Here is an 18,848-nt window from a genome sequence, read left to right as displayed (position 1 = left end):
AAGCCACTTTTTAACACTTACATTGTAAATATTTGGTATTTATGCACATTTTATTCCATACCCATACTTTAATTTCTAAGTTTTTTTCAAATAATTCTTTATTCTTACAATTTTTGAATGTTGTTTTTCTTGCACATCACACCAACACACCACAGCAAATTCCTAAATGTATGTGGTGAATAAAGTTAATCCTTAATTAAAGTTTGCTTTACTCTCATAACTTAATAAATTAAATTCCAAAACTATACTCAAAAATAAATCAAGACAACTGACACATTTTAGACAAAGCATTTTTATTTTTTTCTTCCCCAATCAGAAACACACTTCCAGATTTGGGCAAAACTTGAGTTTTAAAATGAAAACACACCTCAACTGATAAAATATAACTGCAAAGTTAAAATCTAACTCCATTCTTTTATCTAGTACCTTTCATTTTGTCTTTTGAAAAGAAGGAAAAAATATAAATAATTCCAAATTATAGGTCATCGACCCAAAACTCTAATGCTGTTTCTCCCTTTGCAGATGCTGCTGGACTTGAACATTTCTGTCATTTTCGGTTTATTTCACATGTTCAGCATCCACTATATTTGGTTTTATGAGTAAATCTATCCTGGCCACAGATATTCATATTTAAAACAAAGCAAGCTATAAATCAGAGTATTGCTCTGCTTTGTAATATTATAGTTTGATCTATCAAAATATATTTCTTTTAAATACTTAAAGTACATTAAAATCTTTTGGAATCTGGTTATTTGAAATTTTGCAATGTTTTTTTGTGTTTTTTTCCCCTTAAAGCTAAGCACGATCCACGCATCCAGCCTGAATATATCTGAACCAAATTTGTGGATTTGTTGTTTCTTGGCAATCTGCAAAGAAAAGACAAAATAACATGATTTAAAAAAAAATTCATATGCTAAAGTATTTACTTTGAATTCTGAATGGTATACTTGAGTTACACTTCAACCATAACCAAATGCATATTGTTTCTCTCTCATCTGTTCATTATGTGCCATGTCACATGACATGCGTGATCATGGTCTTGCTCTGATCATGACTGTTCTTGGCAAGCAGTGGTTTGCCATTGCCTTCTTCTGGGCAGTGAATTTACAAGACGGGTGACCCCAGCCATTACCAATACTCTTCAAGGTTTGCCCGCTTGGCGTCAGTGGTTGCATAAGGAGGGCTTGTAATATGCATCAGCTGCTCATATGACCATCCACTACCTGTTCCCAAGGCTTCACGTAACCCACTTGGGGGTGGGGGGTGGTGCTAAGCAGGTGCTACTCCTTGCCCAAAGGAAATCTAGTGGAGGGAAGGAGTGCCTTACACCTCCTTTGGTAGAGATCTATCTCCACCCTGCCACTGTATTATAAACAGTATTTTTCTTAACACTATTAAAATCTCATCAACATCCTTAACACAGATATCATCCGTGAAACCGTAGACATTTTTCTCACTATGACAAGTTTCATTTATGGTAACTCTAACTGCAAACATACAGAACCTTGTCAGTCACTGGTTACCAGAAGAAATTAGTAGTCCAGGAACATACACAAAGAAGGTACGCCAGTGGCTCTATTTCATTGGGAGTTCAAGGAGAATTGGCACGTCACCAAATTTCCAGAGAGCTTTGTGATTGGTTATATCACAGCCTGGTATGCAAGAGGCTTGTAGACTCAGCAAGTTCCATCATGGTTCAACTCCCCGTGATTGAAGGCACCTTCAAGAGGTGCTGCCTCAAAAGGCAGTATCTGTCCTAAAAGACCCTCACCATCCATAACAAGCCTTTTCTGCATTACTACCAGCAGAGAGGTGCTACAGGACCCTGAAGACCCATACTTAATGTTTTAAGAACAATTTCTTCCCTTCAGCCCTCACATTTCTGAATGGTCCATGAAGAATACCTCAGTATTTGTCTTGTACACCATTTTATTTTGTAATTTAGAGTACTATTTGTATCTTGCATTGCAAAACAAATTGCACAACACATGACAGTGATAATAAACATGATTCTTAGCATAATCAATTCCCTGCTGAACCCAAGATTAGTCCATGAAACACACATATATTGTTAAATGTTCCTTGAAAATTCAAATATCTCACCAACCTACCTTAATTATCATGCTTAAAAACTGCTTAGTAAATCCAACCAGATTAAAAAGATATGATGTTCTTTTCAGGAAGCTGTGGTGAGCTTTCAGTAACCCTTCCCCTAAGCTGGAAGTCAAATCAGGGATCAATAATGAGCCTTTCTTGGAACTGCAATGAAAGCCAATTTCCTATAATCAAAGTACAATTATCTGTTCCAGTTTGTATAACTATTTTCATTGAATAACAGTTACAGAATTTTTAGTCTTGCTACCGCCCCACCCCACCCCGCCACCAGTTCCTAACTCTGGTATTCATTGAAAATGAAAACAAAAATATAGCTAAAAGGGTTTGCTGATCATAGCTTCCTTTAAAGTAAACTCAACAATTCTGTCGACCTCCAGCATCTAACTAGTACTCTGGCTTCACCACAGGATGGGAAGCACTACACTATTCTATTCTAATCAATGATGGACAAAGCCATTACCTCAGTATTAGAAGGAAAAGCTTAATTATGCTTGTGCTTGTATACTATTAATTGAACTTCAGTACCAATTGCAAATAGCAGCAGTGAACTCTGATAGCAATTTCTTACCAGGTCAATTTGGATAATCAAACAATGGTTCCACTGCCTTAATTAAACCCAGTTAATAGTATGAAAAAGTGAGTGAATTCTACATCATCCAAATATATAAATGCTCACCGTTAACATATCTTCCTCCTGCTTTAGGATGTAGCTACGACCACAGCTGCCTTCTGGGCAGCCTCTTTCTTAGCCTGATGAGCTTGCAGCACAGCCACAGCTTCTTCAACCTACAGATTTCAACATGAACCAAAAATGTACGTAATAAGCACTGTATTGGTCTCAACACCATATTTATTAAAATTCATAGTTTTTTTTTGTTGAACTACTGAAAGCCACAAATGAAGTAGCCAAGTCATCAGAAGTCAAACTAGTTAATACAGTTGTGTGTATTTAGCAGGTTGATTATTTTCAAACCCAATTAATCCCAAGCAAGAATGCAAACTTTGGCATGTTTTGACCCTCTTCTAACGCCAGCATAATCGTGTCCAACTGCCAGGGCTCTATATGATTGACAATATTTTGCCAAATCCCATCAAGAATTTGCAGATGGCAGCATTGTTGTTGGTAAAATCACAGAGGGTGACGAGGGGATATGCATTAAATGAGTATGGTGAGTCAGCATACCTTTGACCGTAGTGATTCTGGAGACTCCAACATATGTAGCAACTCAGAATTATCTATCTCTAGAAGCATTCCGGTGATTTTTCCAGCTAGGGAAGGATGCATACTCTGGATCAAAGGAAAAAGGCGTTCACCTGGAAAAAAAACAGGAAAAGGTTTCATGATACAAGGAACAGTGGGTGAGATGTTAAAGATTACTTTCTATATACACATCTGGTTCTATGTCTACAATTTCCAACAAAAAGTATATATTTGCAAATTCAAATTGACGCCATTGTAACTTGGGGCGTCAAGAGTTCAGCATTACATTCCTTCCCTGGAACTCCCACAGTACAAAGATGCATCAGTTAGTAGGTTAATTGGTCATTGTCAATTGTTCCGTGATTAGGCTGGGGTTAAATCAGTGGGTTGCTGCTACTCAAAGGGCAGGATATCTAAATTTAAAAAATTAGAAGTACTTTTTCATTCATGTACCTAGCATCTGCTTCTGTTCCTGAGGAGGAGCTGCAGCAAGCATGGAGGCAGTCAGGGGTTCTTGTCCTTGCACGAGCACTGCTGACTGTGAGGGCTTTAAGAGAAAAAGCAGGAAAATTATGGTCACCAGTTAACTAAAGTGACTGTCTTCTATACCTATCAGTGACAACTCATTCCCAAAAGACTGACAATGGTTGACGGCGAGGAGAAAACATGTAGGTTACAAGATTGTATCAAAAGACTGGTCCAGTGAACACAAAAAAAAAGTGAAGTTCAGATTGGAGTTGGAATAACACATCACAGTTTGTTACTGAGGAATAGACGGATTGTGAAGAGCATGTTCATGTCCCTGAAGGCAGGTGACACATTTGTGTTTTAAATAATATGAATACTATTGAGGTCATGCTAGAATTCTATAAAACACTAATTGGGTTATTACTACAGTGCTGTGTACAATTTAGTTCACCACATTACAGGGACCATATGACAGCATTAATATGTAGAGCAGGGGATCCCAACCTTTGTTATGCCACGGACCAGTAACATTAAGCAAGGGGTCCACGGATCCCAAGTTGGTAACCTGATAGAGGATAGTTATGAATTGGAACATTTTAGTTATAATTAATAATTAGTTAAGTTGGAGTTATTTTCTTCGGTCTATAAAATGATCAAAGACCTCCAAAGAGTGAGCAGAAAGGAACAATGTAATTTAGCAAAAAGAAGATAGATTGAAGTACTTGGCAGAAAGATTAGTGGAATGTTGAGTTAAATCTTTTTGCCCAGACAGGTAATGAAAGGATCCATCTACCTAAAAGGATGGTTAAGACGGAAACCTTTAGCAAATTGGAAAGGTACTGGATGAGCGATGAATGTGCCATAACTTGACAAAGGTATGCACCAAGACCAGGAAAGTGGGATTGGGCTCGACTACTCTCATTCAGCTGGCCAAGACAAGGAGGACTCTTTCTTTACCAGATACTTTTCTGATTCTACAAGCAATCAGAAACAGCTTCCAGATTACAACTAAAACTCATTATTAAAATGAAGAGTAATTTGTTCTGAAACACTGTATTGGGTCTGGTTTCTTATATATCCTTCAATAAGGTAAAATCAACATCTAATTCTGAACAACACACATCAAAGTTGCCGGTGAACGCAGCAGGCCAAGCAGCATCTGTAGGAAGAGGTGCAGTCGACGTTTCAGGCCGAGACCCTTCGTCAGAATTCTGAATTTTGATCCTTTCATACTTAAGACAAAATCACTGAATTTTAATGAAAACAGAAAGATAATCTATTAGCTTTTTCTATAACTAAAGTGGTGAAATATATTACAGTGACTAATGTACAAAAGTTTAGATCAGCCAAATTCCTATTGCATTAATTCATTGTACATATTGATATTTCTTATCATATTCACTGTCAATATTTGAATGGATACATTATGAACTTCTTGTACCTGCTGTACACCCATTTGAGCTTGCACGACAGACTGCTGTGGGTTCCGGACTGTGGAGGCATACTTGTAAGGTGGAACTGCCCTTGGTGTTGGGCCAGCTATTCCAGGGCGATGTGCTGCCAGATTCTGAGTTGCAGATAATCCTGAAATCACAAAACCATTTACAACCCATAAACTTGGAACAAAAGATCAGCATCTATTGTGAATTGTCCATTTCACTTCCTAACGGTAAGCTACGTCCATAATGGATAATTCCTTGGCTTTTCTTAGATACACTCTAAGCCCAAGTAAGAATTGGCAAAAGGTTTGTAAAAAGTTCAATTAAACAAACTTGTTATTTCACGATTTAATTTAAGGTTTTCTTTAAAATAGAGAAAGCAATAAGTACTCAGTGATGCAAACACAAGCTGATTAGTACATGTAACGTTTGGAAACTTCTCTCAGAATAAATCCTCGGAGCTACATGTCATCCTAAAATTAGGAAGGCTGCTTGACAGTATACTGCTAAAGAGCCTGATACTGTTCTCAATAATACACCAATGAAAATTTCAACAGGGAAAGAGAAAATTATCAGAACCAAATTTTCTGACGCTATCAAGTAATTACAGAGTCACCATGGGAATGTTGAAAATTCTAGCTCAGTAATTAAATCAGTAGTCCACTACACGTAATTGGAAAGTAAACAGTATAATTACTTTATGCACTGTTAGGCTAATGGGAGCCGCACAAGGATTACAGTACGTTTAGAAAAATGTTTAAACTCACCCATTCTTTGTGCACCAGGAATACCTCGAGAACCCTGAGCATTTGCTGTTGGGGTAAGATGACGAAGAGAAGGCCTAGGTCCTCCCTGACGAAGGGTATTTGGCATGGCTTGAAACCCTGTTTAAGAAAAGAACTGACAATGAAAACAATCAAACTAACATCCCACAAATATATACACGTAGTGCTCTGAAGCTCAGCGCAGCACCGTCTGGAACGTGCACAAAAGAGGAAGATTAGAATTTACAGAAAACTACTCATGTCCTTTCATAACATTTTAAGCTTGTAATTTTGGTAGGAAATGAGGTTATTCATTCTCCTTCCCCACAGACTCACCTGTCCAACAGACTCCTCCTGTGCTTTAACATCACTGTCAACATTTCTCTCACATTCGCAAATAAGATTCTCCTTGCCCATCATCTCACACCATATCAAACTATGCATTCCCATTTACTTTAGAAGCATTTACCTATTTTAAGAAGTTAAATCTCTCCCTACCAAAACTGCTGTTGCAGTTTAGTTTTTCAAGTTCCGGTACATCTCTTCTTTCAGCCTTCTCCATTAACAATGGCAGAGCTTAATGGCCCTACTCTTTACAACTCCATATCTCATCTGCCTCATCCTGCTGCATTCAGAAGTATACTCTAGCTTAGTTTCAACCATGATTTTAATCATTTCTTCCATTACTGTTTGTAAGCCACCTCTCTTCACACAACAGGTAACCTACACTATTAATGGTGCCAGCTAACTAACTTGTTAATAAATTCACAGATTACATATTAAAATTTGTTGGGTGCCTATAATGTTGAACCTGTAGGAACAGATATTAAATGATTGATTTATTAGCCTACAACCTGGGCAATTGTACCAGTATAAATTTATACTTATGACTTTCATTAGCTGTCAACAGATCCATTGTACTTGTGCACAAGTCACATCTCCAGGCTTGCAAGTCAAAAAGCTACGTGAACATGCAACAATATTACAGACTGTTGTCAGGACTCAGGCGTTTTCCACTAAATTGGAAAAATGAAGTAAAACGTATCTCCACCTTGCATGTTGCAGAGCTAATATTCACAAGTTCATATTCTGCTCACAATCTATCACCGTGCCAAACCCAGATTACAATTCAACAAGCCTAATCCATTATTCAGGTGGACATTTTACTGAACACCAGCAATTATCAATTATATTCAGAACATTTCTATGACTTCAAACTAGAGGTATATAATTGGAACTCAACTGATTGTAAAACAAAATGTCAGGGAAGTGCACAATTCATTTTATATGCCCTTTACTAATAATTGGGATAGGCCAATGATCTAACTATGAATATAATGAATTTATATTTCTTTCCATCTCCTCTCAGATTTAATCACTCTCAGGGAAGCTACATAGAATAAATACTTGAAATACTCCAACTCGAGATAGACCCAGTCAATAAGCAATACAACATTTTTAACTAGTTATGCTACCAGTAAACTATTCTTTTTTTAACTTTGCACATTGATCACTTGGGTCAGGAAACATCTTCCTGTTTCCAAACTAAAATGCTAACCTACAAGACCTCATTAAGGGAATTAAGGCATTAAAAAAAAAATCAATCCTGGGATCTTCCTAGTCCCCACTGAGAGTCTTATTCCAAAACATCAAAAAAACAAGCTTGTAAGGAGACCAGGTGCCTACATACATCGATCATTAAACATCATGCAGATACTAGAAATATTTTTGTTTTAAAAAGCTAGAACACACGTCTTTACATCTAAAGGTTAGAACACAAGAGAATAAAATTTATTTAATAGCTACACAAAGAAATGATTTTAAAACACCTGCATCACTGTGAGAAGAGCTTGGATGATACCCACACTTTAAGAGTTAAAAAATGATTGCACAAACCACAATTATATTCCCTGGAACTGTAGAATAGAATCACAGAAAAGTTTGCTACACAAAAGTAAGCTGCATGAACCACTGTGTTGGTTGAAGAGTAATCTTAAACCCACCTACCAGTACTTTTCAGTAGTCTAGCAGATCATGAATTTACAAGTATAAATTCAGGTATTCCTCCATGTGCGGTATGAGCTTCTGCTATTTTATGGATGGAAAATACTGAACTTTCCTCCTTTACCTTCTAGTTATTTTATTAATTACCTTAAATCTACTTCACAGAAAGATGTACAGTAGGCCCTTCCTATTTAGTCTAGCTAGGATGCTCATCATTTTATACATCTCAATCAGTCTCCACTGTTCCAGTTAAAATCTTTCCCCATACCTAAATTTTCAGCCTTGACAGTATCTCTTAAAACCCATCTCTTTTGCATGGTGGCCAGAATTCTGTTGTCTAATCCAATTATCTAATGTTGTGTATGTAGTTCTAGGATGAATTCCGTAGTCCTACATTCTTTACCTCATTATTAAGAAAGAACATCCTATTTGTCTTTTTTAAATTACCTTAATAACCTATCAAGATATTTTTTAAAACGTGTGGATATACACATCAAGGTTTCTTGTTCCCCACTTCCCTCAAAATCCTCTTATTTACTGAGTATTCCTTTACCTTGTAACACTTCTCCAAATGCATGACCTTACATCTGGATAAAATTCCAAATGCCACTTTCTTCCCAACTGACTAGCCACCTGTGTCTTCAGAGACCGAAGCTCTCCTCTCCTTCTCAATGAGCTATTCTACTTATCTATATACATCTATGCTACTTCTCTTCCTGTTGACCCAATTATAGAAGCTCAAAGGAGCTTCTAAGTCACAGAAATACCAAATAACTCTTTCCTTCTAGCCAATGAGACTGTTTGGGATTGACTTTTGCCATTCTTAAGACTTCATGTACATTTTTTGACAAGCCTACCTGATGGAAACCAGTCAAAAGCCTTGCAGAAATACAAGTAGACTACATCAATTTAAAACATTCCTATCAGTACTTGTCATTTTAGAGTTGTAAACATTCAAAATCTTTTTTTTTTACATAAACCTCATCCTTTTAAATTAAAGTTTAAGGCATTTAACTATAATGATGAGACCTACCTTGGGGCCTGGTTTGTTGCTGTTGCCAACGAGTACTGGGTCTCATCTGAGCCATCTGATTTGGTGCATAATAGGTAGCTCTGCTTTGCGCCTAGCATAAAACAAAGATTATTTTAGCCTTTGCAATCCCTAATGCAACATATTCCTTTCAAAGATAACTATTAACAAATTGAATCCTATCATTGTTTCTCCTTTTAATTACTGTACATGTTATTCCAACAATTGCTCAGTTACTGAATCTGTGCAACACTTTCAATGGATATGCTGACTTGACTACATGAATGTTCTAAAATAATCTTGCATAGTCACACAGTTGTAAGGAACAGAATAATACCCTTTCACCCATGTGTCCATGTATATTCATGTTAATCTCATTTCCCTCTACATTCCTATCATTCATATATCTGTCCACATACTTCTTAAAGTATGCAGGCTCGATGCTCCTATATCTTACAGTCTTAAATACATCTAATGTACCTACTTCAATCTGGCAGTTAGTTCCATCTACCACCTGCTGTGTAAAACAAGATCCCCCTCAGGTTCTTATCAAACCTTTCATCTCTAACCTTAAAATTATGTCCTCTAGTTTCAATTTACACATTGACAAGTTTGTGTAATTTGACAGATGGAATGCTAAAGGAAACATATGAAAAATATTCCTTCTGAGAAGGCATAAAATATAAAATGTATCCTGAATATAAATTAACTCTGTAATACATGTAACATGCTTAGTGTTCTTATGCTCTTAAACTACAGGGAATGACAATGTCTAAGTCGTGGAGGTGAGTGCTGAGGATGAAAGGAGTTAGGAAAGAAAAGAAGTACTTAACCGCTCAAGGGCAACATATATTGCAGCTGCTTCACAAGCCCAGCCACTCAAGCCAATTCTGTCCTCCATAACTGGTCACTGGATTTGTGAGATAGTTGCAAACTCTCTGTGAATGAGTGGATTCCTCCCCCCACCCCCTAGTGCTCCACTTTCATTCCACATGCTATAGACATGCTGGCTGTTAGGTTAATTGGCTACAGTAAATTACCAGCAATGCAGGTGGCTGTTGGGAGAACTGAGGGGAGTTGATCTCTATATTTGAAAAACTAAGGTCACAGGAAAAAAATAAGTGGGGGTAATGGATTTAACTGGATTGCTCTGAGAGTCAGCATAGATCAATAAAGCACAATCAATATCATTCAGAAATACAGGAAAATATGGAAAATAAGTAGATGCACTGTTCTGTTGTTCCTGCTATGAACCATTCATAACTAAAACAATTTAGCAAGTGCTGCAAGGAATGGCTGATCTAAAGCTGTTTCAAGCTTTAATAAGACATATATTGTACTAAAATAAAAAAAGTTTTATTGAAGACATTTCCAATAATTTTATTAAGTCACAAATAAAATATGAGCACTGTGGGCAAGGTAACCAATTGTCCATTCTTAATATACTTTGAGAAGATGATGGTAAAACATCTTTATGAACAGCTGCGAGGTTTTACCAGGTATGGATTACAGAACATCAAAAGAACTCGAGATAGCTGTTCTGTTATTGGAATACCAGGACTAATTACACAAAAACCCTGATTAATCAGCAAACATTACCTTCAGAGACAGGTAACAAGACTAAAACAATTACAGTTCAATTTGGGTTTTGTTGTGTTAGTTCAAACAAATTTAACTTGGAATCTACCCTGGGATGTTCTATCTTCTTTGTTTTGTCAGCAAAGTGGGTACCTGAATCAGGACTTTTACACTTTCTAATCATACAGTTTTTCACATTCATGTCATATATGGAGCCAGCATACACTTATCAGAGACTTCTAATAGGTGAAACGAAGGACAATAAGTGTCTCCTTACCTATACTCTGTGTTCAGCTACTTCCTTTCAGTTTGAGGTAGCTACAGAGTATTTGAGTCCATTTAAAGGCTGACAGTTTATTATTCTATTGATCTACCCAAGCACTAATAATTGCTATTATGAGTTTACCCCTTGACCTTTATGTGTCAGTTCCTGAGCAGCTCTGCAAAACATCACTTCTTCCAATTAATGACTGTATTCAGAGAAAGTTCAATATGTTAGCAATGAACAACAATTAAGGAGGACTCTTCCTTTCTTCTGCTTATCCAGATATCCCAACTGTGACAACTGGATGTCTGCAGGTTTCAGGTATCAAGTTTTTTTTTCTGCTTTGTGTCAGAATGGTTTCTGTTCAACTGTCTAAGAACAACACTCTTGAATTGGTTGAGTACCGGCCATTTTAACCCCTTTTAATCCAGGTTACAGAAACTTACATGCAATACCATGTGTATTATAGTTATTAGATCAACTCACGATCTTCAGTATTTGAGAGCTGGTAGGTAGAGAGCTCTTAAGAGTTAGGAGGGCAGCAAGTGGTGTAGCTAGGAAAGCTACTACCTTGTAGCACCAACAATTCTGGTGGAATCCTGACCTCAGTGCTGAGTGTGTGAGGTGTGCATGCTCTCTCTGTGACGTGGTAAGATTCCTAGTGTCCTAATTTCCTCACACATCCCTAAAGCAAGTAGGGGAATTAATTGGTACTACAAATTTCTCTTAGTGTGTAAGTGAATGGTAGGATATGGGTGAGTATAATGGGAATGCAGAGAGAATAAGTTAGAGAAAATTGTGAGGGATTGGGATTGCTCTATGAGCCAGCAAACTCAATGGGCTGAATGGCCTTTTCTACATTGTAAGGAAATGTGACCCAGGCTTGAAGGAATGCTAATGTATATTTCCAAGTCATGATAGTTTGCAACATGGGGAAAAACTGGTATGAACCTGGCCCTAATATCCTTACAGATAGACTGGAAAGTGTTGTCAAAACATCTTGGCAATTGATAATGGCAAAACTCTGCATTAAAGGTCAATTGTGTGAATGCTTACAGTGGGTATCAATGAAAATGATTTGTTTCATCCCAAACAGTTATATGTTGTTGGACTACGTTCATCCAGATGTACGTGGCTCTTGAGTGACGGTAGAGGGTGTGGGCAGGGAGAAGGTGATGACAATGTTGGATGACTTGTACTCTGTAGCTTCCTCAGAGTGGCAAGTAGCAGGTAGCTGAACACTGGGTATAGAAAGTGAAAGACCATCATTGCTTGGCACCTGAACAAAACAAACTGACACTTCACGAAATGTTGTCCAAATCTCTATTAAATGTGGTCGTTATCTGAGGATGTGTAGCTGGAATTGAACATTGTGTATCTTCTGACCTTCTGATGGACAGAAATTATAGATGAACATTAAAGGTGGCTGGGCACAGAGGAACTCTTATGATCTAGTTATTGACTGCCCACAATCACAGTCATTTTCCCTTAATCTGCGTACGAATCCAACAGCAGAGCAGTTTCCCATTGACTTCAGTTTTAAAAGATTCCTCAATGTCACATAATGACAATTTTTAAAATGCATCCATTCATTTTCTGGATCTGGTAATCTGTTACAGCTTACACGTGGAAATCAATGACCTAACCTGCTTCAATACACAGGGTATGAACACCAGCAATTCCCACCTGAACCCTTGACAAAACTCAGGATGAGCTGGGTCTATAAAATAACAGCAAACTAGTAAATAATGATTTTAGTGGAACAGCAAAAACGAACACAATACTCCTGAAGCCCAAGTTCCAGCTGAAAAAACTACATTAGTTTACTTTGCTGTTCGGCCAGCATCACTTATCAAGGTCGCCTGTCCAAATAGACATTGACGTTGCTGTTCCTTACCGCACCTTGTGACGCATAAAGCAGCAACCCTGCCGTTTCTTTGGCATTTTTGGCTGTTTTTTACGAGGCCGAGTTGCTGTCTCGACGCTCAACCCAGCACAGATGTAAAACGTGCAAGGAACCAGGCAGATTCGAACGCGGGACATCTCACCTCGAAGTCCGGTGTGGATGCCACACCAGCAGCTGGCTGCTCAGCTTGATAGGACTAGAAAATTACATGATATCTTTCTCCTTTCTTGTATTGTTAATGAATTTGCTTTCAATCCAGATCAGAAAGTGATATATAACCTGGGTCAAAAACTGCAAGAATCTGACAGAACTTATTTCATTCTAATTTATCAGCTCCTCTTTAAAGCTCATGTAATTTTTCACTGCTTCTGGGATGCACAGACAAATGACAAATCATCAACTCACCTGAGGCACCGCTGGCATAAAGTAGCCTCCAGCGGCTGGCTGAAACTGGTTGATAATTGTATTGGCTGGCATGGCACGCATCCCTGCAATACGCTGCATATATTGATTAGTTAAGTGAGCTTTGCGTTCCTCTTTTCTCTGAGCAAGGGCTACATATAGCGGCTTGGAACCAACAATACGCCCATTCATTTCTGTTACAGCTTTCGTGGCTTCTTCAGGAGAGGAGAAGCAGACAAAACCAAAACCTTTGCTTCGGCCATCCTCCAGCATTACCTTTAAAAAAGACAAATTATCACAAATTTAAGTCATTTAAAGTTTGCAAATAAGTAAGCCATTTGGGCTCGCAGGCTTGCTCCAGCATTCAATAATATTAAAGCCAATCTTCTACCATGGTCATTTTCCTGCACTATATCTACAGTATATTCCTCAATTAACCACAATATATTAAAAAAATTCTCTATCTTGAATATACTAAGTATCTGAACCTCCAGAGCTCTCTTGGGAGCCCAAAGAATCACCATCCTCTGATTCTGGATACATCAGCCAGGGAAAATATCAATTTGCATCTACCCTGTCGAGTACCTGAATGTCTAGTAGGATCTCTAGTGCATCTCTAGTGGGATCTAGTGAGAATGGCTTACTAAAGGATATCAACCTTTCATAAAATCCTGGATAGTATGACTTCTTAAAAACAAAAATGATAAAGTTAAAAGGCAATTACTCCATTTATTTTTTTTAACCAACCAAATTCATTGACAAAACCTTAATGAACATACCTTGGCACTGGTGATTGAACCAAATGGAGCAAACTCCTTTCTCAGCTTTTCATCATCGATGGTGTCATCCAAGTTTTTGATGTATAGATTCACACCCTAAAATCATTTTAATAATTGTCAGTAGTGCTCTTTACAAATTCATGTTCTCAAAATTGACAGATGTCATCTAATTACCAAATGTACTAATATAAACGATGCATAATTCCGAACTAACCCAATAAATCATAGTTGCAGAAAGCACAAACTAAAAGCAATTTCCAATTCAAAAGTGCTCTACAAATAAATGGGTGGCTTTTATAGTGCAAGATGCTGAATTTAACAATATGACAGATCTAATGTTAAAATATGCATTAAATTATGGTCCACAATAGGCAATAACCAAATATTATTTTTATAAGCATTTAATCAAAATTAAGTACACTTGCAAGAAAGTTTGTGAACTCTTTACAATTACCTGCTTTTCTGCATTAATTACTCAGAGAATGTGCTCTGATCTTCATCTAATTCACAATAGATAAAAGCAATCTGCCCAAACTAATAACACACAAACAATTGTACTTCTCATGTCTTTATTGAACCCATCGTTTAATCATTCACCGTCTAGGCTGGCAAAAAAATGTGAACCCTTGTAATTGGTTGCACCTCCTTTAGCAGCAATAACCTCCACCAAATGTTTCCTGTAGCTGCTGATCAGACTTGCACAGTATCAGGGAAGAATTTTAGACCATTCTTCCATACAAAACTGTTCCAGTTCATCAATATATCTGGGATACCTTGCATGACCTCTTCAGGTTAGCCACAGCATCTCAGTTAGGTTAAGGTCTGGACTCTGATTTGGCCTGTCCAAAACATGAATTTTCTTCTTTTTAAACCATTCTGCTGTTGACTTACTCTTATTTCGGATCATTGTCTTGTTACATCAACCAACTTCTATTAAGCTTCAGGTGATGGACCACTACCCTGACATTCTCCTGTAAAATGTCCTAGATACAATTTTGATTTCACTGTTCCCTCAACGACTGCAAGCTCTCCACACCGAGACAGCACCATGCTTCACAGTTGGGATGGGGTTTTGGTGTTGGTATGCTGCTGTGCCCTTTTTCCTCCAAACATAGCAGTGTGCATTTCTGCCAAAAGTTCAACTTTTGTCTCATCTGTTCAACATTATCCCAGAAGCACTGTGGAACATCCAGATGTTCTTTTGCAAACTTGAGATGTGCAGCAATCTCTTTTGCTGTTACCCTTGGGTTCTTTTTCACCTCCTTCAGCATGTTGTGCTCTTGGTGTGATCTTTGTAGGACACCCACTCAGAGTGAGAGTAACAATAGCACTTAATTTCCTCCATTTGTAGACAATTTCTCTTACTGTGGACCGATAGACACTCAGGTCTTTAGAAATGCTTTTGTAGCTTTTTCCAACTTCATGCATCTCTACAATTCTTCTTCTGAGGACCACTGAAAGTTGTTTTGATTGAGGCATGGTGCAGATAAACATACCTTTCTTGAGAAGAGCAGACTCTGATCAGTAACCTGACTTTGTGTCCCTTTTATAGGGCAGGGTACCTCTACAACACACGCCTCCAATCTCAGCTCATTGATTGGAACACCTGACTCCCAATACCTTTTGTAGAAGGTATTATCCCAAGGGTCACATACCCTTTTGAACCTAGACTGTGATTGTTTAAATGGTGTACTCAGTATTGACGAGAAGTAGTACAATTTTTTGCAGTTTATTAGTTCAGGTACATTGTGTCTGTCTATTATTGTGACTTAAATGAAGATCAGACCACATTTTATGAGTAATTAATGCAGAAAACCAGGTAACTGCAAAGGATTCACAAACTTTTTCTTGTAACTGTATATTTATCTCTTAAACTGACATTTACTTTTGTAGTTATCTGGCATTAATTTATTGGCATTGCTTAAATACAGAAAGAGTTGCCAATCTCACTAAATGAAATCATGAAATGAATTTCACTGTTTTAGTCCTGAGTTCAGTACATTCCTGAATACATTACATTTTTCATCTGTTTTTGAAATGAGTGTTATCTATTCAGATGAAAATTCAAGAAACTTATTTAAAAATTGATAAAACCTTCTTTCAAGAGACACTCATGTCAATCTTCTGAAATACAGCACTTAACAGCATATCTCCTGGTATGATTTGCAGGTCAGAACAAAGTGCAATCCACAACAAAAGTGTAGAATATCCCACATATAAAGGGCATCCACCTAAAGATGCTGCTTCAGGATTACATGGAGCCCAACAATTATGTTAATCAATAAGAGGAGAAAAATATCTTAAGACTATTTAAAAGTAATGTTGCAAAGTTGTAGAGATAAGTCTCAATTTAGAGGAGACACATCTGGATTTACTCAGCATTGTTTTGGCACAACAGCTCCACCAGAGTCTGCACTGCAAAATCAGACTGGTTATCGGAACTAGGTGCTAGATTGCATAAAGACTAACATACACAGTACTACGTGCTAGCAGATTTACTTTGTGCCCTTATTCTTGTTGCCCTTTCTATGACAGTACGGTAATGAAATCTATTTCCTTTGGCTGCAATTATCCAAAATGCAGGTACAGAATATCATGTAAATTCCTGTTGGTTCATGCTTATCTGTAACCAGAGGTTCTTTGGAAAAACATCAGTGATGGGCAATCTGGTGTACATCTTGGCATGAATTACTGCACAAGTAGACATATACAGTGCCTTGGAAAAAGTATTTAGACCCACAACTATTTTCACATTTTACTGCTACATTTTCAAAATTTAAAATATATTGAAGGATTTTTTGAGCTAAAATACAAAACACTGTGCATCATGTCAAATAAAAAAATTGAAAACCTGACAATTTACTAAAAATTATAAACCAAATTAGCAAGGCTGGAAAAGTATTTATCCCCTTTGAATTACTAGCTAATGAAATTTGTTTTCTGCGGCAGGAGTACAGTGCAATACATAAAATTACTATAATACTGTGCAAAAGCCTTAGGCACCCTAGCTATATACAAGTGCCCTTTGCACAGTACTGTGTATTACCTACCTACTCACCCAATTCGTTGATGTAGAAAATTAGAGGATCACCTGTTTTCAATGAATTCCCAAGAATACCCCCTCTCTCAGTAAAGTCCAACAGTATGGTAGATTTAACAGACCAAACCAAAATAAAGACAAAACAGCATTCAAGACAAGTCAGAGAATGATAATAGAGAAACATAAATCTGAGGAAGGGTACAAAACTATCTCAAAGGCACTGAACATACCTCAGATCTCAATGCAGTCAATTGTGAAGAAGTGGAAAAAATATGAAACCACAGCCACACTACCTAGGTCAAGCTGCCCGTCTAAATTTAATTGCCGGAGAAGAATGGCACTTGAGGGAGGCTACTGTGATGCTAACAGTCACTCTGAGTGTGCTGCAGAAGTCAGCGGCCACAACTGGAGATGAAGTTCATGGCTTCACCATCTCTAAGGCCTTGCACAAAAAGGGTGTTTATGGAAGAGTGGCAAGAAAGAAGCCCTAACTAAAAAAAAAAGAGCATATGCTTGCCTGTAAAGACTTTGCAAAGCGTCACTTAGAATATACTGCAAAGACGTGGAAGATGGTCTTGTGCTCAGACTAAAGTGGAACTTTATAGCCTCAACACTAAGTGTACATGTGGTGTAACACTAAGTGTACATGTGGTGTAACTCTAATACAGTCGGCCCTCCTTATCCGCGAGTTCCACATGCGTGAATTCAACCATGAATCGAGAAAACCCCAAAGTGCTCTTCCAGCACTTGTTGTTCGAACATGTAGACTTTTTTTCTTGTCATAATTCCCTAAACAATGCAGTATAACAACTATTTTACATAGCATTTACATTGTATTAGGTATTATAAGTAATCTAGAGATGATTTAAAGTATACGGGAGGATGTGCGTAGGTTATCGTGGATCAGGATCGAAAAAGAACGGAAGTTCTCTTACTAAGTAAGTCGGAACAGGTACATCCGGTATTATTTAGCGTTAGTTAGTCAAACATTTGACTTAGTATATATTATATATTTTACCTTTTAATGCATATAAAACGTATGTTTCAGCGCCGGACTCGGAAACGGAAATTCCAGAGTTCGATCCAGTGACAGATTGCTCCCGAGCGCAATCCCCATCCCTGCCGGGTTGATGTGAAGGATCAAAAACCCAAAACCCAATAATTAAACCACTGCGTTGCTTAGTAATAATTGTAACTTTAATCGGGGCAGGGCTTTTCTCACTTTATCCTTTAAAATTGTTCTGATCGTTGACAGACTGTAGCCTAACGCTTTTCCAATGACCGATGGCATTTCACCTCTTTCCGATTGCTTTATTCTCTCCACTTTATTTTAGATCGCGATTGTGATTATTTTCGTGAACAGAAACACTGCGGATTCAGAGCTCCGCCGCCGGGTCATAATGTCCACTGCACTGAGGCAGGTTAAGTAAGGTCCGGGGTTCCGCTGGGTCGTTTAGACAGGTTGAATAAGGGACTTGAGCCACGTTTTTTGGTATCCCCGAGGGGTCCTGGAACCAATCCCATGTGGTTAAGGAGGGCCGACTGTACCGTGCATCAGCCAGGCAACACCATCCCTACTGTAAAGTATGGCAGAGGTATAATCATGCAATGGGAATGCTTTTCAGCAGCAGAGACTGAGAATCTGCTCAGGATTGATGGGAAGATGAATGCTGGTGTGTAACTGAAAATTCAGTGTAGGATTATACTACACACACCTTTCCACAAACAGAAAATTTGCCCTACATTTTAGTGTCCACAATTTAGTGTTTCTCTTAAATGAAGGAATGAAATTAGTTTCCTGAACACAGTAGCAAAGCAAGTTAGCCAAGAAGTTGCCAGTTTATTGGTTATTTTTGT

At 37.8% G+C, this 18,848-nt stretch overlaps 1 protein-coding gene and 1 non-coding gene across 8 annotated transcripts in view; both read right to left on the bottom strand.

Annotated features, from left to right (window-relative positions):
- Positions 1 to 274: 274 nt before the first annotated feature.
- Positions 275 to 18,848, bottom strand: part of LOC140190603 (polyadenylate-binding protein 4-like) — a 39,296-nt gene continuing 20,722 nt past the window's right edge. For 4 of the 7 annotated variants that reach the window (XM_072247302.1, XM_072247304.1, XM_072247303.1 and 1 more), the window contains 9 exons: positions 13,952 to 14,047; positions 13,176 to 13,448; positions 9,025 to 9,115; positions 5,991 to 6,107; positions 5,226 to 5,368; positions 3,770 to 3,863; positions 3,299 to 3,429; positions 2,792 to 2,901; positions 276 to 866 (listed from right to left, as the gene is read on the bottom strand). In XM_072247302.1, coding sequence (XP_072103403.1) covers positions 2,815 to 2,901; positions 3,299 to 3,429; positions 3,770 to 3,863; positions 5,226 to 5,368; positions 5,991 to 6,107; positions 9,025 to 9,115; positions 13,176 to 13,448; positions 13,952 to 14,047 — 1,032 coding nt within the window. In that variant the 3' untranslated portion in view covers positions 276 to 866; positions 2,792 to 2,814. Of the gene's footprint in view, positions 867 to 2,111; positions 2,280 to 2,791; positions 2,902 to 3,298; positions 3,430 to 3,769; positions 3,864 to 5,225; positions 5,369 to 5,990; positions 6,108 to 9,024; positions 9,116 to 13,175; positions 13,449 to 13,951; positions 14,048 to 18,848 lie in introns of those variants that run through there. The other 3 variants (XR_011883645.1, XR_011883646.1, XR_011883647.1) reach the window with 3 other exon arrangements.
- Positions 16,269 to 16,400, bottom strand: LOC140190659 (small nucleolar RNA SNORA55). The gene has a single exon (XR_011883668.1). It is a non-coding gene; the product is annotated as a small nucleolar RNA SNORA55 (small nucleolar RNA).

This window comes from Mobula birostris, chromosome 30 (genome assembly GCF_030028105.1).
Source record: "Mobula birostris isolate sMobBir1 chromosome 30, sMobBir1.hap1, whole genome shotgun sequence".
In the NCBI taxonomy this organism is placed as follows: Eukaryota; Metazoa; Chordata; class Chondrichthyes; order Myliobatiformes; family Myliobatidae; genus Mobula; species Mobula birostris.
Note: the sequence above shows the minus strand (reverse complement) of the source record. Positions and strands in the feature narration are given on the sequence as shown.